Genomic DNA, 27,806 nt, shown 5'->3' with positions numbered 1-27,806 from the left:
TGTGCGTAAAGTATCTCCCAGATTAGCCTTTGCAGTCCACACGATCTAATCAGGGACGAAACTTTCCGCTGTATGGTTATTTCGGTTTAAATGAAGTCTTCACTCAAAGAAAATGCAGTTGAGGCGGAAAGAGTCACATTACTGACAATTTACGCACATGCATTAAACCCGTTTTATCAGAGCGAGGCACAAATAGCATGTTTGCATGTTTACTACAGGTTGTATCATTGCATTGAAAATGTCGTGATTCATCACTGTATTGATAACTCGTGATTCAATTTATTTATGAACTCTTTGTGGGTTGATTCTTGTCTGGTTTCGAGATGGAAGGGAATGTTATACATATAAATAAATTGGTGTGGTCTTTTTAATATATGTGGTGTTGTTTTCTTAAATAATTAAGAAACATATGGCCGTTACTTATCGAACTAAAAAATAGTGTTAGGGACGTTTATTAAAAATACAGAAAATATAACGCAATTGGTAGAAATAAACGCAAAACAAAACATTGAATATACAAAAGTGATCAATAATGTACATGCATATACAACAAAAGTTTACAAACCAAAACTAATGCTCCTATATTTGTCGAATGCAGTAAAGATACATGTAAATTGTTTACTTTAGTTAGACATTGAACAACGTATACCGAGGTACAATTTGGGTAATTTAATTCGATTCCCAATTTAACACAGTAAAAATATTTTGTTTTTAATTGTCAGTCGAAAATTATGTTATCATAGTTTTATTCGAAATATTTGTTAATATATTGTTTTCTAAAAGTGTTCAATACTGGAGAATAGTTAACCATAGAAGATCAGATACCAATTGACATTATATGTATATATATTGTTAATATTATACACATTATTCATTCTATTAAAGGCGTACTGGTAGCGAAAATAAACCATACTTGTCGAGGGCCAATTACGGGATGAAACTTCGTGTCATTCTTAATACGCATGTTTACAATGCTGCAGTTGCATCAGCATTAGTACTTCTTCTTTCGATTTCATTTACTTCCCGGATAGTGTTACGCTGAGTTGATATTTCATAGAGGCCCGACATGGAGGTAGAAATTATTGTCGAGCACCAATAACCGAAGACGAGATTTTAATGTGATATTTCAGAGATAATGTAAGATTTTATAATTGAAAATGTTTCAAATAAACTGAATGCAAATTAAATACAAAAAATAATTTTTATAGGTTTAACTTGTGCAAACGAGTATCCATCTATCATTTAAAAAAATGTTTGTCATCGACCATTTTGCATATAACTTCAGTTGAAGTATAATTGGTTAAAACAACGGATATTAACACAATAATTGACATGGAAATAACTGATAATTATGGGAAATAATTTTGCGTTGTCGGTTTCATAAATTACAAAGAAATGCTAAACCCATAGCAGGCCTCCCACATGTTAAATTTGTGCGGATGTCACTCGTTATCGAAACCCAGACAAGTTTGACGGGATGCTTGTAACCAAAGCAAGTAACCACTTTATGTTTGTATTCATGCTTATTAGAAACAATTGGGAAATATACGGTATTCGCGGAAATGTTTTTGTGCTAAACATTCTATGCTCATTTTATATGATTGATCGAATATTCATAAATTATACACCTTTTTCGGTTATCGATTCTTTTCGGCCATTGGTCCTCGATAAGAAAATTAAGTAGTGATCTTATTGCACGTGTCACGCATTGTCAAACAAGGAAGAAGTTCACACGTTATTTACCCTTACATGGCATTGCACCAGTAATGCAAACACCATCGGAAATGTTTACACGTATGGCAAATCCACAGGGATGATTCTCATTTGTAACATAATAACAAGGACACACTTGCTTCAAGAGCGTTCATTATTTCTTGCAAGGCAAGTCATCGATGTTTCTAACGCAGTGTTATCAATCGAAATCAGTTTCTTTTCAAAGTCAGCCCAGAACGCGGTTACCTCATGTTCACTGCCATTCAGAGGAAAATCTATAAAGTAGTCTTGGTGTATTAATTGTTCTGCACCTGGTATACCTTCCACACAGTGACCATATAAAAGTGCCAACGTGATGTGTTTCCTTCTCTTGATTGCTTCTTCATTTGCCATATGGACCGCAATACTCCATTCATTTGAATCCTCGCAACCTGAACTAACAACAAACAAAACACATCTGCTGACGTGGATTGCGTTCCCAATAACACTACAGAGGTTCAAACCGGGAATAATGTCTTCTTGACTGAACACTTTGTACCCGAGTTCACTCAGTTTGGTTAAGACAGTGCCTATGATGAATTCCTGTACCTCGTAAGAATACGCCAAATATACGTGATATTTATACGCCCAATCATTGCAATTTGGAATGACGGTATATCCGTTTCGCATACGCCGTTTACTATTTCGAACGTAAAACCAGTATTTTATTTTCCATCGAAATTTAAACACCAACGTAGCGACGGTTATAATTAAAAAAATTAACACGAACACCACACCAACTACAATCAGAACAATCGAATCCATCAAGGTTCTACATTTCTTATCAAAAGTGTGTTTGAATGATTCAAAATCTGAGGTATTCTTGACTTCTTCGTTTTGATTGCATGTAAACTGTAGTAAATACCGATGACTTCGAACGTCCTCAGCCACGCTGTTCATGAATGCTACGTCATCAGCGTCACATGAACACAGAAAATCATTGTTTCTCAGATCAACAACAGTTTCGTTTCTTTTTTCAAAATGGTTTCTAATAACGTGTAAAATCTGTTTAAAATCCGTCAAAGTTAAAAAGCAATTTTGTGAAAGATTTATCACTTGAAGTTTTGTTAAGTTATCTGCATAAATGCTGAACGATTTAAGTTTGTTTTGTGACAGGTTCAAGAACGTCATATTGATCTGATTTTTAAAAAGAGTATTATTTAATTCCGTAAGTTCATTTTTTGATATATCGAGATGTTTAAGCTGTGTGTTGTTTTCAAATAAATCACCATACTTTGTCATCACAAGGCTAAGATAATTTCCAGACAGATCTAGAAACTCAAGAAAAGGAAGACCTTTAAGTAAATCTTGATGAACATCGGAACAAAGATTGGAACTCAAGTCAAGATGTGCAAGGGATATAGAGTCAGGCAATCGATTCGGCCAACTGTTTAATAGAGCGTTTGAGGCATAAACAGTTTTTAAAGAATTATTCTTTGGCATGTATCCGTATACGGCTAGGCCCATGTTACTAGAATGAACATCAAGTGTTTCAAGTTTAGGTGGCAAAGCAGCGGGTATCTCAACCTGAACTTGATTAAGGCAGCCTGATATAATAAAAGCTGCATTTGTGCGTTTGTGCGTGGAAATGCGACTCTTTAATTTTTTGGGTCTTTCAGTTAAATGCGATAAACAGGTGTCTGTTAAATCATGGTTTGCGTTATTGTCATAGAACGTTAGTTTGTTTAACGATAGGTCTAATAATTCCAAATTTGTTAAGTTATTTAGATAAATAAGGTAATTATCCATGTCAAATCTATTGTTGCCAGCATACAATTTCTTTAAACTTATTGGTAAGTTGATAAACGCGTTCTCGTGAAACTGGAAAATATTGTTGCCTTCTATGTATAGATGAGTAAGAGATATATTTTGCAGGCTCTTTGCGAAACTTTCATTTATAATTACATAATATTGTCTATTAATATTGTTTAATACGAGCATTTTTAGGCCGCTATTTAGGTGACCAAAACCCATTGACGCGTTGACAAAGCCTAATTCTAAATTACACGAAAGGTCCAAAACGCTTAGATTTTTGACGCCATCAAATGCCAGATCGGAGATTGAATGAACATTGCAATGAACTATGGAAAGGTTCGAGACATGTTCTAAATTTTTAAGCATCTCATTGTTAATATGGACGATATTACAATAGTCATAAGCCCGCCTCGGTGGATCTATTAAATCGCCAGTAATGCGGATAGTTTTCAAGTTTGGCATTCGTTTAAACTCTTCTCCAAACACTGCAAATGGTAGACCATCTATCCAGATTTCTTCTAGTGTGGGCACATTAGACCACAGCTTATTCGGATAGCCCTCTGTTGAATGCGATACATTTGTGGTTCCATACATTCTTAATATTTTCAGAGATGTCAAGTGCTTGAAGAGGTCTGAATCAGTCAAATGTGTAAAAGGCAGGTTGTGGTTGTTTGAAACGTCAAGCTCCTCTACAGAAGCGAGACCGGCGAATGTCATAGCATTGATTACAGATCCTGTCGATCCGTTCATTGATATAGATGAGTTACTCAAATCCAATGTCGTCAAATTGATGAATCCTGCAAATGGTGATGCAGAGGTCGCTGTTAAGAGCGAGAGATTGTTGTTGGCGAGATTAAGCTCTGTGATGTCACTGATTGAAACGTTACCAAATAATGGTACCTCATTCAATGACATTGATGATGAACAATCAACGATAAATAGGCTCGTGTTCGCATAAAGCTCGCATTTACAGGGTCCACATGACATTTGTCCTGATGCTACAAAGTGTTTGACCGTGAGGTGAAGCAATCCAAATCGAAGAAGCAATCTTGAAAGCGTATGTTGTTCACGGATAGCCATGATCGATTTCTGTAATCTGAATACAATAAAAAACTAACTTAGCATTGCGCTACAATTACCTAGATTGAAGTAACAAAAGTGGTCGTTGACAGCTTCACCGAAAACTGCGCAAGAATTTTAGGTTCATAATTGCACAACCGAAACATGTTTTAATAACGTTAGATACGATGCTTCGAATTCATTCCGAACACCTTAGCCTATTTTTATATTGTTCGGTATTATGAGCACTACTAGTCGAAGAGAGACAGCTTCAAACTAGATGTATACTAATGTGAACATTTTTGTCAATATTTACTTTTCACTTCCAACTGAACTGAAAATAAATTTCATGCAACATTTACAAGTAATTTTCTGAAAATCGCGGGATAGTGAAAGTCAATTTTTAATAAGCCAACATATGTTTTTATTTTAATAGTCAACATTATTTTTACTTTTGTCGTCTGTGTATGTTGGTTTGGCTCATGACTGAATGATAAACGCAAGTGTTGAGCTATGTAAATAGATGTAGCATAGGATAAACAAATATAACTGGGAAAAGCACATAGCCATATAGCTATATATAGATGCTATGTTATAGTTGTATCTAGATCTGTGGTAATGTTTAGGCTTCAATAAATGACGGAGAATGGTCACTCTAGATTTGTATGCGGATTTGGAAGCAGTCCTTTAGTTGGGTATGGAAATTCCGAAACGTATCGATTTCTTTAGCATATTATCACTAAACTTGTCGAAGTATATCACACACGATTCAAACATGTTTTTACATAACTTATATCGATATGTCGTTAAAACAATAAAAACACATACTATTTTACAACCTTAGCAAAATAGTGAGTAAACCTAGCCGATTGATAATTTCACTTACCGAAATTGATAGGAGTTATTCAATTATAAGTGTTTGGACTATCAACGTGTCTCGCAATCAAAATATCGAAGAAAAGAAAGAGCGCAGTAGTGATGTCATTATACCGATGTCATAATCCCAGTATCCATTACGATTTATTTATAAAACGGATTTTAAAATTTTGTTCGGAAAAAGAAGCTGTTCGGATTTAGGAATTGACTCTACATTGCTTTACTTCGTGCTGCCTTATTACGTTTGTTTTGTGTTTTGTTGTCTTTCAGCAGTAGAGGATATAATGATGAGCGAGTTCAAATTTCAGTTTTACTCCAGGAGCCCGTTCCAGCTTTAACTGAGTACTCCTAGTACTGGTTCTACCCAGAAGGCGGACAAGAGAGTCTCAATAAGCCGAAGGCTTTGGGTGCAAAAGAGTCTGAGTATAAATAGGTTTAAATTAACACAAACTATATGAGCCGTGCTCAGTGAAAAGGGGGTTTAATGCATGTGCGTAAAGTGTCGTCCCAGATTAGCCTTGCAGTCCGTACAACCTAATCAGGGACGACGCTTTTCGCCTAAACTTGATTTTTTCCAAGAAGAGACTCATGAAACGAAAAATATCATAAAAGCGGAAAGTGTCTTCCCTGATTAACCTGTGCGGACTGCACAGGCTAACCTGGGACGACACTTTGCGCACATGCATTTAACCCCTTATTCACACAGCACGACTCAATAAATAAAACTTATAACATACCTATACACTGCAGATCTTTATTTCATGTTTTCTCAAAATAGTTCCATTTTACGAACCCTTCCTGTGCTAGTCACAAACGCATTTATATAATCAACATCTTTCGAACTATCCAGCATCCTAATAACTGGCTGTTCATTCCGTTTGATGGTGCAGGACATCAGCAGATTCAAATGCACTCCACTTAACACAATGAATGCATTAATACAAATATAGAATTTCACGTGGTTGCTCGTCATAATAAAAAAAACTGATTTGTCATCGTCTTGTGATTTTAAAACCTCAAACAAATCCTAAGTGTTACACTTATTTATACTATCACGGAATCCCAGATCATATACCAGCATATAATAGGCGCATGCGCGCTCTCGCTAAAATGCATAAGCAAACGATATAGATGGCCTTGAAAAATGCAGACGATATGAACAAACAAGGCAAATGCAGACGGTATACTGGTTTAATAAAATGGATTTAAATAATGTATTTCAGAATGATAAGCTGGTCTACACTTGTAAATCTTATATTTTATCAAAAATAGAAGCATCTGTTCGAAAATATTTGACACGGGTAACAGTTTACAAGTCCGTAATATTTTACGGGTGTAATAATTTGTTGTTGTTTGAACATGACGTATCAAATAAAAAAAGAAATATATATATATATATATATACACATATATATATATATATCTATATATCTATATATATATATATATATTCACACATATGGCCAGTTACGGGGTCTCTGATTTAGAAATAGGTTATGGGGTTCCCACTTTAAATACATGTATCTCCATACCCTTTTTTATCCGATATAAACACGAATTAAGGTATATAGGGGTACCTACTATTATTATTGTATATAAATACGTCATTTATTTAACGTCTTATACAAGGAAATATATAGCGAACTTATTTGCGAGGTATATACAATTTCAATTTCAGACCTGATTGTGGTTTTCGATTTAAGACCTTATTGTGAGATTTGATTGCATTACCTCCCCTACACCCCCCTCATAGTAATTAAAGGAGCCTAGATTGCGGGGTTGTATATAGACCCCGTTTTTTATATTGACCTCGTAAGTACAGTCTGAAAACTACAGAGACCGCGTAACTGGCACTATGTATTGGTATATATATATATATATATATATATATATATATATATATATATATATATATATATATATATATATATATATATATATATATATATATGGACAAACGTTTCATTATATATAATAACACTGAAATATATATATTATTAACGCGACAAAATATAAGTATTTATTTGAAAATTGACAGACTAATGAAAGATATTGATGAATATTTCGGTAAAGACGATGTATGTAAGATGGACAAACGTTTCATTATATATATATATATATATATATATATATATATATATATATATATATATATATATATATATATATATATATATATATATCGAAATTGCCAAAATCCCAACCCCAATCCGCCTCGCGCGACGCCATGGCAAAAGTGTCAAATTTCAAAATACAATCTGTTTCACTTTTAGCTGGTATTATGCAATGTGGATACACGTCATGTCAGATTCATGGCTATGACACATCCTCTCACAAAAAGCTCATTTTGTATGCTATGTTTTTGGGGATTTTATCATCTAAATTTATAAATAGCGCCGCACCCACACAGTTATTATACCACTGCACTCCACAAAATTTGAAGGTTAAAAGTGTTCTGCAAAGGAGGATGCTCGTTTAATCGTTCTAGGATAAATAACACTTAAACGATCGGATTTGTCATCGAAGTGTATATAATTTTTAAATCGTGTTTACCTGTTCAAATTCGTCTCTACTGAACTCTTTATAATATTAAAATTTATTTTCACAAACAAGCATCATATGATAACATGTGCCATACATCGAGAGATATTACATCGAAAGGTCAGTTTACCGCCAAAAAAGAAGACCTACACTTCAAAATGTACAAATGAATATCGACAAAAACATGTTACAAAACATTCTTTTATGGTCTCAAAGATTTTAATAATAAAAAATATTAGCTGAAGCTTTAAGGCCATCAATGAATTTAACCATATTTTGGTGTATAAATAGGAAATATAACAAGCGGGGTTATAAGTCACCTTACCTACTCTTCATGGAGCAGCGCCCCTACGCTTAATGCGGCAGCACCGTCTCTACGCAAACTGCCGCAGCAGCGTCTCTACTCACACTGCTGCAGCAGCGTCTCTACGCTAACTGCGGCAGCACCGTCTCTACGCTAATTACAGCAGCGCCCCTACGCTTAATGCGGCATCAGCATCTGTACTCACACTGCGGCAGCAGCGTCTCTACGCTTACTGCAACAACAGCGTCTCTACGCTAACTGTGGCAGTAGCGTCTCAACGCTTACTGCGGCAGCAGCTTCTCCACGCTTACTGCGGCAGGAGCGTCTCTACGCTAACATATATTCTTTATTTCCTCCGATATCGAAGATTCGAACAACATAGTTATACAATAATCATAAATAATCACTAGGCATGTTTAACCTAGCAAGGGTAGCATGATTTACAAAACATGTAATCATGAATAAATATACAGAATAAAAACATTATGATATCATTTCATCTGTTGTTAAGTTTACAATATCACATACCAAAGTCGAAAGCGAAAGTTGGTGTATTATTTGTTAACTTATAAAGCTATTTTCTCATAAGAAGTTATTTATCTAATACCAAATAGTAGGTAAATAAACATCAAGTATTCGATTACCCCACTATTTTACTGTTATTGATAACATAATATACGTTACCTTAAACGAAAACGAAAATTTAAGCTAAAATTAGGTTATCAATAATATATTGACAATTTTATCCTGTCAATTTCATGCCATTATAAAGAAACATTAAAGTCGATTTCAAGTGAATGTATCATAATCAAGTTAAAACAAATCACATATGAGTTTGAGTAAAACGAAATTTCTAAAGAGGTCATCTTCATTTACTGTTAGTGCAAGACACACTAGATGTCTACTCATTGCCATTACTGGAAGAATCATAATTTTCATATATTTGCAGTGCCCAGTCACTTCGTACAATTCAACAATAAGATTATTCCTTTTGGATTCCGTTGTATCACAAAACCAGAGAGTATGGTTCACAATACTGTCGGTGAACTTATTACAAATTGCACATTTACTTGCAAACATCCTCGACATCGCCATACTTAGAATCTTCGTTGACTTATGGATTATCACAGAGAGTGAAGGTGAAGTCTTACAAATGACGATGGCGGTAAGCGGTCTATCAGCTTTAAATAGCTTTGAGACCTCGAGGCATGTAATTTCATTTGCATTTTGTGAGCGTCTTTGTCTGTTTGCCATTCTAACACTTTTTTTGATTGTCCGTTACCATGACATCTTTCCGGGGAATACACCACGTTCCAGGTACGTTTCTAGGGTAGGCATCAGACTGTACTTTTGTAAAAGTCTGTAGATGTCAGGAATCAGCCCTTGCATATTCACGCACCCTAAACAATATCGTAATAGTCTATGGATGAACACTTTCTTGGCCAAAAATCTCACTGGAAGCCGGCACAGTTGCCCAAAAAACTCAAGTTTCTCAAAGTCTATCAGTTCTTCCGCGGATTCAATGTTTAAACATGACAAAGCAACATCGGTGTTTGTGTTTCTACCGACGTTAAGAATTTGTTTAACACATCTTCTATGGGATACTTCAAGTTGCATTATGTCACTATTAGAATAATTGCACCATAGCGGCGAACCGTATAAAGCTTTGGGCGAAACCACATTAACATATATTTTTCGAAGTGTTATAGGGTTAAGTTCGGCAGGATTAAATCCGCAATGAAGAATAGAATTGAGAGTACCTCTCATCTTCGACGACGCTTCACACATCAGTGCACCGCTCGACATGTTATGGTCACATTTAAGTCCAAGATGTGTGTACGATTCTGCTTCCTGTATAGTTTCGCGACCGAGTGTCCAAATACGTTCCGGTCGACTGCATCGCTGTTCGTTGAATACTATAACTGCACATTTTGATGGATTGTATTCAAAGCGCCATTTGCACGAATAGTCATAGCATATTTTCATCATGCAAACAAGTGCGTGCTTTGAAAATGCAATAAGAATCATGTTGTCTGCTACTGTAGGACTGTTCACATTCAGTCCGTACATACAGAAACCTAGGCCAGAATGTTCAAGAGCATTGATTAAACCATTAATATATACTAGATAGCAGATCGGTGAATTTTTGCCGCCTTGGCGGGTTCCCTGACGAACAGGGAACCATTTCGATGTATGGCCACGATTTTTCACACAACTACTCATGTTCGAGTATAATTCCATGAATGCGAGCAGTGAAGTGTTGTCTATTTTTGTTCGGGGCTTGTAAAAGAGGCCGTCATTCCACACTTTATCGAACGCTTGTCTCCCATCCAGGTAGCACACGCATAGCTTTGATCCATGTTCACGTGCAAAATAAACACTTTCGCGTAACGTGAATGACGTCATCAGACAACCAAGGCCCTGTGTGTACTCTTAATGCGACAGCAGCGTCTCTACACTTACTGCGGCAGCAGCGTCTCTACGCCAACTGCGACAGCAGCGTCTCTACACTTACTGCTGCAGCAGCGTCTATACTCTTACTGCTGCAGCAGCGTCTCTACTCACACTGCGACAGCAGCGTCTCTACGCTAACTGCGACAGCAGCGTCTCTATGCTATTTGCAGCAGCACCCCTACGCTTAATGCTGCAGCAGCGTCTCTACGCACACTGCGGCAGCAGCTTGTCTACGGCTTCTGCGACAGCAGCGTCTCTACACTTAATGCGACAGAAGCTACTCTACACTTACTGCTGCAGAAGTGTCTCTACACTTACTGCGGCAGCAGCGTCTCTACTCTTACTATGGCAGCATCGTCTCTACTCTTACTGCGGCAGCAGCGTCACTACTCTTACTGCTTCAGCAGCGTCTCTATTTTTAATTCGGAAGCAGCGTCTCTACTTTTACTGCGACAGCAGCGTCTCTACATTTACTGCGACAGCAGCGTCTCTATGCTTATTGAGGCAGCAGCGTCTCTACGCTTACTGCAGCACCAGCGTCTCTATATTACTTGCAGCGGAGTCTCTAAGCTTAATGCGACAGCAGTGTCTCTACGCTACTTGCAACAGCGCCCCTATGCTTCGTTAAGAAGCGTCTCTACGCTAGCTGCATCAGAAGCGCATTTACGATTACTGCGGACGGCTCATACGACACATCACATTGTCCACCCCCTAACAGATGCTTCTCTCACGGCAGACTCTCAGTGGTCATACCGTTTGCAGTAGACCACAACTATCTACATATCTACATAACATGCCAAATACCGACATATTTAAATAACTTATTCCAACATACAATTAGGAGGAATATATGGCCACCATGGCCCCTTCCTTCTGGAATTTACCCGACATTATTAGTATGAGGCCTGCCAGGCGCTCTATAGCCGACGCTACGGCCAGTGCTCAGGACAAAATGATGCTCGTGGGCCCTTCGCTCTCGGCTGGCGCTCTACAGCCTCTCCAGCTCTGACTTTCCGAAACCCGAGGAGTACAAACCTCCAGCGGCTTTTTGAAACGCCTTTCCATCTGCTCTTTCAGCCGTCTCATTATCCTCGACGTTTATGACTTTGCCTCCCATGGAGTAACCATATGAAACGGTCGAGCGTCTCAAAATGACCATAACCTTTTTAATTGTAAAACAAGTCTTGATATGTAGTTCTTTCGTACATAATTTTCATTTGAAAGTTAACTCTATAAGGGTAAGTAACGTCTACATACATCATAAAAAATATAATTAATAATTGAATTAAACATTAAATAGATTTTTTAATTTCACCGTTTGTCTCACAACTCTACTAATGTCAAAAACAAGTTGTTTCTCTTTTAGAGTCATAAAGCACCAAATAACGTCTTGATACCTTTAATGAAAACAATCAAGTGTCAACCCTGCTACTATTTGATAATGATCAACATAACTATATACACTTGTTGCAATAGTAAAAAGGTATGGGAATACATGTAGTATGTTTTCAGAAATTATGCTGACTATGTTATTATATGAATGACCCGACAAGTTTTATCCGGATCCGTTGATCCTAAAATCCGCAATGTTACGAATCCGTAGTGTATAAGAATTTTAGGAAAAAAAACGAAGAAAAATAAAGATATTGAAAGAAACTTGTTGGGTTTATATCTCTGAAGTAGTATAGATTTTAAATTAGTATAAATACACAGTTTTTTTAATCGACACGCTTAAGGGGGTGCCCCCTTTCACATCACCAACCTTTTTGCGTTTTTCTGCTATTCCTGAAATACAAATCCTGTGAAAAGGCTTGCATTCATTAGTAAAATAGTGACATCACTAGTACTTTTTCATGCCAGATGACGCTATATATTCTAAACATGGACAAGGTACTAAGATTACTGGTTTAAACTTCATTCCCATAAATGGACTTCAAAGATCGCTTATGTTTATTGTCTTGAAATTCTTTATTTTCAGCTCCTTTTCACCACCAAAGTCAAGCACGAGGAAATTAAATACGATAGTAAATGATTTAAAACACTCTGTTAATTGTTCTTGGTTTTTTTTTACTAAACGATTACAATTCTGTTGTTTTTTTTAAGTAAAAAAAGTTTTGTTATAAAATTACCAATATAACATATAATTAACATGTTAAAAGAAAAACAAGGTATTTTGTTCAACAAACCTTTACTTTTTTTCTCATAAAATATTGGTAAAGCAGACCTTTGTTCTAGCAATCAACCAGGGAGATAACTGTTAATACATTTGTAGAAGTGATTTGACAACAAATCAAATGATGGTTGACCATAAGTAGAATGCAGCCGACATCTGAGCAAACATTCACTAACTATTCTCATTAAACTTTTATTTCAGCATTAAAAGAGTAAAGAAAAACTTATTACACTGGTAGACGGTATCACCAATCTATGTCCGAAAACAAGTGTAGTTCCAAACACCGGTGTAAACATACAACACTGTGCAATAAATTATAAAATGAAATTTAATGTTGCACACAAATTAAAGTGAACAATAAATTTGACAACACATTTCCCTATCACTTTCAATTTCTTTATCTCAAGTTCTCTTCTCTAATTTCAGATTCACGAATCCAGCCGTATATAATATTCTAATAGCATAACAAAATTATCAGGTAAAACGAATGATACCAGTTTAAAGTGATGATTTCTTGGCTGTCAAACCCAGGTTTTCACTTTCATTGACCTTTGCAAATAGCAAATAATATGTTGGAGAAATTTCTCGCCAGTAAGCCCGAATGGATAGATGGAATTTTCGCATTTGTTAAAATTACCTAAACTAGGCAAAATAGAAAACGCTTTGCCTTGTATATATAAAATACTGGTTGACCTTCTTTGTTGTGCAGCAAAGTCTAAAATTTTACGCATTTGGGCAATCTGTTTCTATTTATTTGATCTTACCACACATATAAACATTTTGGTTCTCCATCTTATACGAATAAACGTGTCGGTATCAGCGTGTGCTTAGAATACCTTACGGTAATATTGTCGAAATGTCAACATCGGAGCATAATTTAGTTTTATTGCTAGTAATCAAACTGTATCTAGCTCTTAAAAGAAACGTAAAAAAATGTAAAATATTCATCACTCGCACACTCGCAAAATGCGAGTGAAAAATATCGATTGCGAGTAAAGTTTTAAGCCACTAGTATTATTTTGCGAGTAAAGAAATAGTAAAAAAAGAGAGTAATATTGCTTAATGCGCTCGACGTCGTGAACTTTTAACCGTAGGTCAATTTATAGAACGTCCGAATACCCGTATGCTAAAGCGTGCACCTTGTATGTAGAATGGTATACTTATAGTACAGATACGCGGATGGTATTGGTACACAGAACGTGAAACAGTCGATTATTCACACGTGTTCATTGAACTTGAACAGACATGGCGTCGAAGCAAAAAATAACTAGTTTATTTTTGCCCACTGACGGAAATAACAATACGGAAGATAAAGCAAAGTTAACCGTTGAGTTAAAAAAAACGGAAATTAAATCCTTCTACGAAAACAGTGAAAAAGTGGAAAAAAGAACTTAATATAAAACTAAATTTTGCGAGAATGTTTTTAATTTTGCGAATTAGTATTAAAGCTGCCCGCAATGTTTTGCAAGTAGAAAAAAACTTAAATTCGAGCCCTGATACCGATGTATTATGTTGGTCTATCAAACATAAGTACTTGTGGAGTCGTTTAATCAATGTTTAATTAATATTTGGAATGATCAACTTTGTGACACACAACGTGTTTATGTTTAAGATTTTTCTACAAATACTAGTCTTCGTTAAGCGTTTACGATCTCAGTGTAGGCTGTCGGATGATATTGTAAGCTCCATTCGCACTAATTTAAATCTATGAGGATGTAATTCGGTCAAGAATTGTACAGAAATACATCCGAAACAGTAGTCATAACTCTTCTATTTGATTGACGATCGTTTTCAACAAAAACAACAACAAAATAACACTTAAAATCAACGCCGTCTTTTAAGAGATATTTCCATCAGTAATTCGCAGTTGTTGTTGCATGTCATGACTAAATCGTTTGGAAGTAAGTTGACGTTGTCAACTCAACTAATCTGACAAATGATCTAACATTTATTTTTCAACTGTTCGATGCTATTAGGTTTAATCCAGAGACCAACTAAATGCATGGACTTAAAACTTCATGACATCATAACTCATGAAAATCATCCAAAAATATTTCCATCATCTTCCTTGCAAGATAACTGAACAAGATGGCCTTGATGGCAATGCAGCTTTCACCCACGTTTGAGGTAAATGAGGCAATTGTCTACTGTTTTGGACACACGCGACGCGCCCTAAGATTGTCAAAATTAACGTTCTGACCAAGCTTCATCAAGATTGAGTCTTAAACGTGGTCTCTATTGTAGTAACAAGGCTTTTGTATGATCCAATAAGCTAACTTAGTTTTTAAACGCATATGACTCAGCTTACTTATTGTGAAGATTAACATTCTGACCAAGTTTCGTCAAGACTGAGGGATAAACGAGGCTTCGGGAGTGGTAACAATGTATTTCTAGGATTTGACCTCGTCACCTACTTTTTGGACGCACATTACCCTGATTCGAATTAAGACTATGTACTGTCAAATTTCATGAAGTTGCATTAAATCCCGTTTTCCTTGACCGAGGCACATATAACATGTTTGCATATTAACTGTAGCATGTACCAACAGCTTTGAATAAGTCGTATGCATCGCTGCTCGGAGTAAATATTGATACCTTCGATCAAAAGGAACGTTATACATATCCATAAATGTGTGAGATCTTTTAAATAGATACGTGTTGTTAAATTATTCGCACACTAATTAAGAAAGATAAACAATTACTTTTCTAACTGAAAAATAGTGTTAGGGACGTTTATTAAAAATATATACAGTTTTAGGCAACAAACAATATTAAGCACACACAAGTAATCAATAATGTACACGAATATACAATCGTTGAAGATCAGGTAAATGTAAATATTAAATGTATATACGAGTATATATATTTATATATACATACAACTGGAAATATTAATATATTTTATTATATGTTTTCTGCAACACATTTTATCCACGATCGATCGAATTTTAATTAATTTAACAAGTTTAAGGTTATTGGTCCTCTTCGGCTATTGGTCGACCAATATATAAGGGGTGATCTCATTACACGTGTCACGCATTATACACCAATGAAGTATTTCACACGCTTTTGGCCCTAACATGTATAGACACTATATGATAACAGCGTCGCAAATGTTTACACGTATTGTAAATTCCAAGCGATGTCTTATATTTGTAATATAATCACATGAAGACAATTGCTTTAGGAGCGTTCAGTATTCGTTGCTAGAAAAGTCATTGATGTTTCTATCGCAGAGTTATCAATAGAAATCAGTTTATGTTCAAAGTCAGTCCAGAACGCGGTTACCTCATGGTCACTGCCATGACGAGGAAATTCCATGAAATAGTTTTGGTGTATTAACTTGTCTGCACCCGGTATCCCATCCAAACAGTTATAATCATATAATAGTTCCAACGTGATGTGTTTCCTTCTCTGGATTGCTTCTTCGTTTGCCATATGGACCGCAATACACCATTCATTAGAGTCCTCGCAACCTGAACTTACAACAAACAAAACACATCTGCTGACGTGGATAGCTTTTCTAATAACACTACAAAGGTTTAAACCAGGAATAATGTCTTCTTGACTGAACACTTTGTACCCGAGTTCACTCAGTTTGGGTAAGACATTGTCCGCGATGAATTCCTGTCCCTCGTAAGAATACGCCAAATATACGTGATATTTATACCGACCAATCATTTTAATTTTGAATGACGGTATATCCATTTCGCATACGCCGTTTGCTATTTCGAACGTAAAAGCAGTATTTTATTTTCAATTGCAATTTATACACCAACCTAGCGACAATTATGGTTAACAAACTACTCACGGTCATTATCACACCAACTACAATCAGAGATGTATAGACTTGGATTCTACGCTTGTTATCAAAATTGTTTTTGAATGATTCAAAACCTGTTTCATTGTTTACTTCTTTTTCATTGCATGTTAACTGTAGTAAATACCGCTGACTTCGGAAGTCTTCAGCCAGGCTTTTCATTAATGCCACGTCATCAGCGTTACATGAACATAGAATATTATTGTTTCTCAGATCAACAACAGTTTCGTTTCTGTTTTCAACATGGTTTTTAAAAACGTGTAAATCTGTTTAAAATCCGTTAAAGTCAAAAAGCAATTTTGTGAAAGATTTATCACTTCAAGTTTTGTTAAGTTCTCTGCATAAATGGTGAACGATTTAAGTTTGTTTTGTGACAGGTTCAAGAACGTCATATTGATCTGATTTTTAAAAAGAGTATTATTTAATGCCTTAAGTTCATTTCTTCATATATCGAGATGTTTTAGCTGCATATTGTTTTCAAATAAATCACCATAATTTGTCATGGCAAAGCTAAGATAATTTCCAGACAGGTCTAGCAACTCAAGAGAAGGAAGGCCTTTAAGTATATCTAGATGAACATCGGAACAAAGATTGGAACTCAATTTAAGATGTTTAAGGGATATAGACTCAGGAAAAGGATTCGGCCAACTGTTCAATAAAGAGTTTGAGGCATAAACAGTTTTTAACGAATTATTTTTGACATGTATCCGTATAATGCTAAGCCCATGTTACTAGAATGAACATTATGTGATTCAAGTTTAGGTGGCAAAACAGCCGGTATCTCGACCTGAACTTCATTTATGCAGCCTGCTATGCGGAAAGCTGCATTTTTGATTTCGTTCGTGAAAAGTCGACTGTTTCCTCTCCTTGGTATTTCAGTTTAACCCGATGAACAAAATTTTTGTTCATGGTTTGTGTCATTGTTAAAAAACGTAAGTTTGTTTAATGAGAGGTCTAATAATTCCAAATTAGTTAAGTCTTTCATTCGCGTAAGGTAATAATCAAGATCAAATCTATTGTTGCGAGCATACAACTTCTTTAAACTAATTGGTAAATTGATAAAAGCGTTCTCATCAAACCTGAAAATATTGCTTTCTATGTATAGATGAGTAAGAGATGTATTGCGCAGGCTCCTTACGAAACTATCATTAATAATTACATAATATCGTCTTTCAATATTGTTTAATGCGAGCATTTTTAGGCCGCTATTTAGGTGACCAAAACCCCTTGACGCATTGCCAAATCCTAATTCTAAATTACACGAAAGGTCCAAAACGTTTAGATTTTTGACGCCATTAAATGCCAGCTCGGAAATTGAATGGACATTGCTATGAACTATGGAAAGGTTTGAGACATGTTCCAAATTTGTAAGCATCTCATTGCTAATATGTTCGATATGACAATATTTATGAGCCAGCCACAGTAGATCTATTAAATCGCCAGAAATGCGGATATTTTTCAAGTTTGGCATTCGTTTAAACTCTTCTCCAAACACTTCAAATGGTAGTCCATCTATCCAGATTTCTTCTAGTGGGGGCACATTAGACCACAGCTTATTCGGATAGCCCTCTGTTGCATGCGATACATTTGTGGTTCCATACATTTTTAATATTTTCAGAGATGTCAAGTTATTGAAGAGGTTTGGATCTGTCAAATTTGTGAAAGGCAGGTTGTGGTTGTTTGAAACGTCAAGTTCCTCTAGAGAATCGAGTCCTGCGAATGTCGTAACATTGATTACAGATCCTTTCGATCCGTTCATTGATATAGATGAGTAACTCAAATCCAATGTCTTCAAATTGATGAATTTGATGAATCCTGCAAATGGAGATGCAGAAATCGCGGTTAAGCGCGAAAGACTGTTGTTGGCGAGATTAAGCTTTATGATGACACTGAGTGAAACGTTGCCAAATGTTGGTACCTCATTAAATGACTCTGATGAACAATCAATTATAAATAGATGCGTCGTATTTTCATAACACTCGCAGTTACAGGTTCGAAATGAGTTTTGTGGACATGATGTGTGTGCTGATACCACAACGTGTTTGATCGTGAGGTGAAACAATGCCAATCGAAGAACCAATCTTGCAAGCATATGTTGTTCACGGATAGCCATGACTGATTCCTGTAATCTGAATACAATAAAGAAATAAATTAGCATTGCGCTTCAATTACCTACACTGAAGTAACAAAAGTGGTCGCTGACAGCTTCACAGAAAAATGCGCAAGAAATTTGGGTTTGTAATTGCACAACCGAAGCATGGTTTTATAACCTTAGAGGCAATGCTCCGAATTCATACCGGACACCTTAGCCTATTTTTATATTGTTCGCTATTATGAACACTTCTAGTCGAAGCGAGACAGCTCTTAACTAGATGTACACTATTACGAACATTTTTTAATATTTACTTTTCATTTCCAACTGTATTTAAAAACAGATGCAACATTTACAAGTAATTTTCTGAAAATCGCGAGAAAGTGAAATTAATTTGTTTTAATAAGCCAACATTTATTTCTAGTTTAAAAGGACCATCAACCACGAATGACGAAAAAAGAAAAGTTCTAAAATACCGTATTTTTTAACAATTATAAGTTTATATTGATTAAAATTTCACGACTGGTATATTACATTACTTGCAAAAAAGTTCATATTTTCAGTATATTCGGTAATACAATTTCGCGATGTGAAATCGAAAGTGCAACGCGAAAATAGGTGACATAACAATATACACAATATAAACAACGCAAGTAGATTTATGATCATTTTATGTATAAATATATACAATTCACTACGCAAGCACAATTTGCATTCCTGTGTTTACTACTTGACGATGATGATCAATCTACTGGCTTTATTTATAGTTAACTGGTAGTTACCTGGTAGACATACCCAGTAAAATGTATTACCGAATATACTGAAAATATGAAAACTTAACAACATTTTTCAAGCAACGTAATATACCAGTCGTGATATTTTAATCAATATAAACTAATTATGGTAAACAATACGGTATTTTACAACTTTTCTTATTTCGTCGTCGTGGTTGACGGAACCTTTAGTAGTCAAAATTATTTATACTTTTGTCGTCTGTGTTTGTTGGTTTGGCTCATGACTGAATGATAACAGCAAGTTTCGAGCTATTAACATAGATCTAGCATAGTATAAACAAATGTAACTGGGAATAGCACATAGACATAAAGCTATATATATATAGATGCTTTGTTATAGTTGTATCTAGATCTGCGGTAATGTTAAGGCTTCATTAAATGACGGAGAATGGTCGCTCTAGATTTTAATTCGGATTTAGAAGCAGTCCTTAATTTGGTATCGAAATTCCGAACAGAATCGATTTCTTAAGCATATGATCAATAAACATGTCGAAGTATATCACACACAATAAAAACGTGTTTCTACATAAATAACATTGATTTGTCGTTAAAACAATAAAAATACGTACTGTTTTACGACCTTAGCAGCAAAATAGTGAGTAACTCTAGCCGATTGATAATTTCACTTAATGGAATGGACAGGATTTATTCAATTTTAAGTGTTTCGACATCAAACGCGATTTGCTATCAACCTATCGAAGAAAAGGAAGAGCGCAGTAGTGATTTTATTATACCGATTTCATAATTCCACCATCCATCACGATTTATTAATAAAACTGATATTTATATTTTGTTCGAAAAAAGTAGCTGTTCGGATTTAGGATTTGACACGTTATTTCTTTTGTTAGTGCTGCATTATAACATTTGTTTTGTATTTTGTTGTTTTCCAGCAGTAGAGGATATACTGTGCAACTAATTATCAGGATGTTAGTATTTCCATTTTTACTCCATGAGCGTGTTCAACCGTTTAACTGAGTAATCCTAGTACTGGTTCTACCCAGAAGACTGACAAGAGTGTCTCAATACTCCTTAGGCGTTTGATGCAAAAAAGCCTTAGTATTAATAGGTTTAAATTAAAACAATATATATATATATATATATATATATATATATATATATATATATATATATATATATATATATATATATAACTAAACTTATAACATACCTTTACACTGCAGATCTTTATTTCATGTTTTTTTTTTCAAAATAATTCCATTTTACGAACCCTTACTGTGCTAGTCACAAACGCATTTATACAAGCAATACATTCCAAACGTTCTAATATCTTGAGATCTCAGTGTCGGTTAAAAGCGTTTGATTAAACTTGTTGAAATGAAATTGGATGTAAAACTTGCATAATTTTGTTTTTAAGACAGCAGATAAGAGTGTACTCCATTTAACACGTTGAATGCAGACGACACAATGCAAATACATGTATACAATTTTACGTGGTTGCACGTTATAAGAAACCCATGGATGTGTCATTGGCGCGTAACAAGAAGTGAGCTTAAAGGGACCTCTTCACAGATTGGTAAATTGACAAAATGAAAATAATATTTTAGACTTGCAAATTTTCGTTGTAGTGATGTTTTTGTCGCGAGGAAACAGTAATACTGCACATTTACAAATCTCGAACATATCAATTAAATGTATCTTTTGACGATTTTTGTTCAAACCTGAAAATTATGAAGCGTTGCAAACGCGAAATGATTTATTTATAACCACATAATTCAAACTCATATACAATCGTGAAATAACCGCATGCGCGCTGCGCACATCCGCGTGTTTGTTTACAAACAATGCCTGGACCAAAATCGAAACCGAAAGAGCAGAAAAAAGCAACACAGGATAGAGACAAGCAATTTCATTTGAAATTGATCAATCGTGGCGATACGACTGAACGTTGGAAGATCTTTAAAAGCATCTTTTGAACAGACAAAGAAAGAGGTGTGGCTAATATACTAATCGGGCTGTAAGTTATACATTTCTTACTCTAATCTTTGCAAGATTTGCGAGTTTACCAAGCAAACGTTTCGATATGAATTTTGTTTTATGACATAGAGATTTTGTTCTGCAACGTATCTTAAGAAGTATTGATAGTATTATGTGTGCCTTGTGCGCTTTTATTATAAGCTTGCTTGCCTCATAAAATTCGTACATTTTCCAGAAATTGTTGTAAAAATCGATCTATCATGAGACAAATGAACCATGAAATTAATAATAAATGATTAACTTCTCCTATATATATTCAGTTATATCGAACATTAATTATGCATTATTCTGAGTTAAAGTATACATGTTTTAATTCCTTTAATATGTCATGAATGAAACTTGTATACATGTTTATTGATTGTTTATTATATTATGCAATGATATATTGTTATCCAGTGTATTTTTTTTTATCTCAATTTAAAATAAATATTGGTTTTTCTGAAATTTAATATTGAACCGATTTGATATACTGTCGGTAAATAAAGCTAAGCCTTATTTTTGAAGCTCTTTGGAAAGGCATGCTGACTAAACTGTGCAATATTTACTGTCCAGAATGTGTTAGACCAGCAAGCTCTGAACCTACGAACAGTCATCAGCCGCCTGTCTTCTGTGTCGGAAGGAAGAAACATACCTGGTCAGGTATCAGGAACTGGAGAGATCACATCTGACTTGGAGTATGGAAACTGCATTGTGTAACTAGATTTCAATTGATAAAGTAACTAATTTATATTTAAAGACGATTTGACGTGCTTCATTGGTTATTTATTTAATTTTTCATGTTTTACTTAAGGTTAAACTATGTATTGTTATGAAAAAGAGGAAATCGGGTGTTTGGTTATGAAATTAGCAGAAGCGAGTCTCCTTTATCCTCTAGTAGGACAGTTATTGTCAGTTACTGACCCAAGTATGATCACTTAGTACTGGTAAACCATTTAACCCATACACGTGTTGGTCGGTTAACTGATTTGCATTATATGAATGAAATACGTATTGAAATGGCATTTTTAATACATTATTGTTATTATTAGTTTTAGTGTACATTCCCAAATTACAAAAATGCTTGTACAGAGATTTCAATTGACACAGAATCATGCTTTCTGCAAGCATTTTTGAATTTTTTTACTTTGGACTCTGGCTAATTATATGCTGTGCATCATTTTGATGCAGCATCACATCATTTTAATGCAAATGTTACAGGAAGGCTAAATGATATATTCTGACTTAAATGTATCTGCCCTTTATCTGACAAGTATTTTGAAGAAAAATTATCTAGTTTGCACAAACAAAATAACTGTGTTTTTCTGTATTTTGACCCCTGAAAACAGTGACATTTTCAATCACGGGTCATTTGACTCCTTTTCTTTAATATATCAAAACCACTGCTAATATGCTATTTCAGAGTTGTGCTTGTGCATGCCAACAATTGGACAGTGGTGCCGGTCAAAGCAAAGAAAGAATAGGTAAACAGGTTCACTCCATGATAGCATCCAAGAATGTGCACTAAGTACATTGATATCAACAAGGAAACCCACTTGTTACTAATTTCATTGTTGATCCAGCTGATCCAGAGCTGATGCCTCTACAATAGCCCCTCATCCACACCCTGCAGCTGCGGATAATACAAGAGAGCAAAGATCAATGGCAAGCAAGCGGGAGGCAATTGGTAGATTCACTAAATGAGTAAATAGACAAGACAAGACAAGACATATTTATTCAGACTTGCACAGTGCACATCGTCTAAACACTATAAATTTCACAATCAAATATATCACAGAAATAAACATAGTGAAAATGTAAACGTAAGCAGCATCGTATACGGTTATGAAAATTCAAGGTAAACTACTTCTTTTAAATATGGAGGATAACTTTTGAAGTTAGGTAACAACATTAGAAATATTATTTCTTAAAATCATAGCATCTTTTACAAATTTTGCTAATTTAATTAGTTCAAATGTATTCGTTGTATTCAACAATTGGTGGAATTTATAAACAGAAGGCCTAACATAGTTACATTTCTTAAGGTAATTTCTTCTAATATTAATGTACAAAGGGCATTTACAAACAAAATGAAACTCATCTTCGACATCTAATTCGTTACAACAAAGGCAATAACGTTCGTTTCGAGGTATATTTTGACCAGCATATCTTCCAGTTTGAATTCTAAGTGGCAGGCTCGAAGTTCGAAGCTTTGTGACGTAGTGTCTTAGTGATTTAGGTAGTAAATCTAAATAGTTTTCGTGAACAAACATAGGCTTAAATACACGGTACATATCTTAAACACAGCTATTTTCAACAGATCGGAACCACTCTTGTTTATAGGTATCAATAACAACATTTTTAAAATGTGGTATAAATATTTTAACATCAACAGAGCTTGGATTATGAAACACGTATGACAAACCGTAGATGTCTAACAATTTTTTTATATAAGATACCCAATTGGAACGACCATTTTGGCAATCATTTAGAGCTTGACTATAAATTGATTTTAAAATTATGTTATTTTTATTTGAATAAGTTTAAACCAGTATTTAACCATCCTAACATATCTACGAATAAATAGTGGGTATCTTCCTAATTCGCCGTACACTACAGCATTACATACATTTTGCTAAACATTTAAAACTCGTTTCAGATGGTAATAGATTACCCCGCTTGCGAAACACCATTATTTTAGTTTTATCAGTGTTAACCTTTAATCCCCAGCATTTACAGTAATTTGATAAAAGATCCAAGTGTTTCTGTACTTCCCCGGGCGATTTACCGATTATGGCCATATCATCTGCGAAAAGCAACAATATAAATACAATGTCATCAATACTTAGACCGAAAGAGGGATCACTCTGTAAAAGTAATTCTAAGTCTTCTACAAAAAGGGAAAACAACAAAGGGGACATAACTTCCCCTTTCCGTAATCCTACAGCATAGTTAAACTATTCAGAGTATGAAGCACAATGCTTAACACATGACTTAACATTTTCATACATATTTTTTATTATTCTAAGTAATTTACCTTCTATGCCGGCTTTGTATATTTTAAGCCACAATGCATTACGATAAACAGTATCAAAGCATTTCATCATATCAACATATATAACATAAAGTCTTTTATTTTCATTAAAATATTTTTGAACTAATAACATTAGGATGTATATAGCGTCAATTGTTGAGCGCCCTTTTCGGAATCCGAATTGGGCGTCCGAAATTATATTAAAGTCACTACAAAAATTTTCTAATCTAGTGTTAACAACTGATGTAAATATCTTAGATAAACAACTTAGAAGAGTAATCCTTCTATAATTGTTTACATCAGATTTATCGCCTTTCTTATGTAAAGGGATTATAATACCTTCCGTCCATTTCATTTGAAAATGACCCGAGTTCAACACAGCATTAAACAAATCACATATATGCAATGCTAAAATGTCAATACATTCAATTAAATATTCGTTCAAAATATAATCACTCCCATATGCTTTGTTGCGCTTCAATCGTTTTACAGACAATTTAATCTCCTCAACGGTAAATGGCTGATCTAGTTCGGGGAAACGCGAATTCGGCAAATTAAAATTATGAGTACCGCAAAATTGTTCAGCATCATCATTTACACAATCAAACAAACCATGACTTATATCAGAGAAAAAGTTTTGAAAGTCTTCCAAAAGAATATTTTCGTTTTTAGTTCGATTATTTGATTAAAAATATTTCCAAAATTCTTTAGGTCTACGATGTTTTAAGCTTTCCATCTCATTGGCCTTATTCCTTAAGTAGTTTTTTTCTTTCTATTGATAATTCGTTAGTATTCGTTTTTATATTGCAACAATTGGAGTCTATTTTCTTCCGACTTATTACAATTAAATTGTTTTAAAAGAGAAACATAGCGACCGTGTGCTGTTTTACATTCAACATCAAATCAATTGGCATGTCTAACAGCGCTACACTGTTCAAATTTGGGTGTATTTGTTATTACATATTCTTTCGAAAATAAAGGATCAGCAACATTACGTATAACATCAGTAAATTTATTTAACGCACTATTTATAGAGTCACAACTTGAACAATCTAAATCTTCTACAATTTTGTTAAACATAGGTAGGTTGCTTATAATACCCAATCTAAATTGGTTACGCAATGAATCATCCCATTTAAACTTCGTTTCAGTGTATGACAATTGATCAACTGTTTTGTTGTTACAATATAATGAAAACGATAACGGTGCATGGTCACTGAATTCATTAAAAACGTGCACCACAGACTCTTTAATAAGTACAAAATTTCGTTCATGGCAAATCAAATAATCAATTGTGGATAAACCATTGTGAGAGAAGTAAGTTAACTGACTCGTATCTCCTATTCTTCCATTGACAACACGATAATTAGAGGATTTACATAGATCAAGCAATTTTATTCCGTGATTGTTGTGAGATCTATCAACGGAGGCCCTAACAGAGTACATATCTGGATCATAATCAACATCATCTATAAAACTATTTACAACATCATTAATAACAAAATCCGATTTGGACCCAATCCTACTATTAAACTAAATGAGTAAATAAAAATAGGCACATGGCGTATGTTGTTTAAAAGATTGTAACATACCATCATCGTGAAATGAAAGCTTTGCGAACTTTACAGGATGGTTTTATAGGATATAAATGATTATATGATTTGAAACGACGCTTGAACTTTTTGTAGCGTTATTCGGTCTGAACAATTACGTTAACACATAGACAAAGTTTTAATTGATATTTATTTTGCTCCTTGAATCTTTACACAAATACTTACCAAAGTCCAGTAATATTATAGTCAACAAGATACTAGCGAAACCGTTAACGGGCTTCGCCCTTGATAATTTGAAATTATGAAACTACATCCCTGCTTGTATAGAGTGTACTCCATTTTAATGCAAAAAGTGGAGGTTTATAAACCCATTTAACACTAGACGCTAGTATGTAATATAAGGAAAAGTCCAGCCTATTAAGGAAAGAGTTTTATTAATACATGACATTTTGGTCTAAGAAATTGACAACATGGGGGAGATGGCTGCGTAAATTAATACATAACTTGTAATTAGGCCGGGCCACACCATAAAATTGTAAAATTCTTTTCTCTGTTAACTGTTAACTAGCTTTAGGCTATTACGTCACATTTTTTTGTGTGAATTCGTGACCAAATGCTTTGCATTATGGTACTGTCATAAGAATGAAATACTATTGTTATTCCATACTAATGTTAATATATATATGTATATATATATATATATATATATATATATATATATATATATATATATATATATATATATATATATATATATATATATATATATATATATATATATATATATTACATTTTAATACTGAACTGCTTATAAACAAACGTTTTTAATACAATTGTTGAAAACTCAAGAAACAAGCAAACAAGAGTCCTGAACCAGAAGACTCACGAGTGAAATTGTATGTTTATGTAGCGTGACCCAAATCGTCATGTATTTACAAATAAAAAACATAAAATAAAAGTATCGCGAATTATTAATTTTGTTTAAACAGAATCCATGATAATATTGATTCGAATTTATGTGTATAATGTACCGTGAATTGAGTGTAGTTTTTATGTGGGACTTCTGATGGAAGATGGCAAGTTAATGTTTTTTTCAAAACAATAGAGGGTCAAAAGTATCATTATCATCATCATCATAATCATCATCATCATCATCATCATCATCATCATCATCATCATCATCATCATCATCATCATCATCATCATCATGATCATCATCATCATGATCATCATCATCATCATCATCATCATCATCATCATCATCATCATCATCATCATCACCATCATCATCATCATCATCATCATCATCATCATCATCATCATCATCATCATCATCATCATCATCATCATCATCATCATCATCATCATCATCATCATCATCACCATCATCACCATCCTCATCATCCTCATCATCCACATCATCATCATCATCATCATCATCATCATCATCATCATCATCATCATCATCATCATCATCATCATCATCATCATCATTCCTTAACCATATGTTTAATCCATAGATTGTCCATCCAGCTTTTTTTCTTTTGCTATCATTTTATAACTTTGCAAACATGTTTTTAAAGAATGTTAAGTGAACAAGCTATTATACTGAATCTCAGGACAACATC

The 27,806-nt window shown here is 34.5% G+C and overlaps 2 protein-coding genes and 2 long non-coding RNA genes across 4 annotated transcripts in view; 1 reads left to right on the top strand and 3 right to left on the bottom strand.

Annotated features, from left to right (window-relative positions):
• Positions 1 to 454: 454 nt before the first annotated feature.
• Positions 455 to 6,354, bottom strand: LOC127848697 (toll-like receptor 4). Its single transcript, XM_052381292.1, has 2 exons — positions 6,180 to 6,354; positions 455 to 4,603 (listed from the first exon to the last, which is right to left on the bottom strand). The coding sequence occupies exon 2, from the start codon at positions 4,585 to 4,587 to the stop codon at positions 1,855 to 1,857; it is 2,733 nt and encodes a 910-aa protein (XP_052237252.1). The 5' UTR covers positions 4,588 to 4,603; positions 6,180 to 6,354; the 3' UTR covers positions 455 to 1,854.
• Positions 6,355 to 15,632: 9,278 nt separating this feature from the next.
• LOC127848705 (toll-like receptor 2) lies at positions 15,633 to 21,033 on the bottom strand. Its single transcript, XM_052381310.1, has 2 exons — positions 20,789 to 21,033; positions 15,633 to 18,863 (listed from the first exon to the last, which is right to left on the bottom strand). Exon 2 carries the CDS (start codon positions 18,845 to 18,847, stop codon positions 17,615 to 17,617), a length of 1,233 nt encoding a protein of 410 aa, XP_052237270.1. The 5' UTR covers positions 18,848 to 18,863; positions 20,789 to 21,033; the 3' UTR covers positions 15,633 to 17,614.
• The window catches only part of LOC127848730 (uncharacterized), a 68,563-nt gene continuing 56,389 nt past the window's right edge, over positions 15,633 to 27,806 (bottom strand). Inside the window, exon 2 of the long non-coding RNA XR_008034664.1 lies at positions 15,633 to 16,202. This is a non-coding gene — a long non-coding RNA (uncharacterized LOC127848730). The remainder of the gene's footprint in view (positions 16,203 to 27,806) is intronic.
• On the top strand, positions 21,445 to 23,413 carry LOC127848728 (uncharacterized). The gene is made up of 3 exons (XR_008034662.1): positions 21,445 to 21,595; positions 22,168 to 22,289; positions 23,015 to 23,413. It is a non-coding gene; the product is annotated as an uncharacterized LOC127848728 (long non-coding RNA).

The sequence above is a fragment of the Dreissena polymorpha genome, chromosome 10 (assembly GCF_020536995.1).
Source record: "Dreissena polymorpha isolate Duluth1 chromosome 10, UMN_Dpol_1.0, whole genome shotgun sequence".
Taxonomy (NCBI): domain Eukaryota; kingdom Metazoa; phylum Mollusca; class Bivalvia; order Myida; family Dreissenidae; genus Dreissena; species Dreissena polymorpha.
The sequence above is the reverse complement of the archived record's forward strand: the minus strand, read 5'-3'. Positions and strand labels throughout refer to the sequence as shown.

Bases quoted from the DNA above. Each gene is read 5' to 3' on its own strand.
- LOC127848697 (XM_052381292.1), bottom strand. From the start codon at position 4,587: ATGGCTATCCGTGAACAACATACGCTTTCAAGATTGCTTCTTCGATTT.
- LOC127848705 (XM_052381310.1), bottom strand. From the start codon at position 18,847: ATGGCTATCCGTGAACAACATATGCTTGCAAGATTGGTTCTTCGATTG.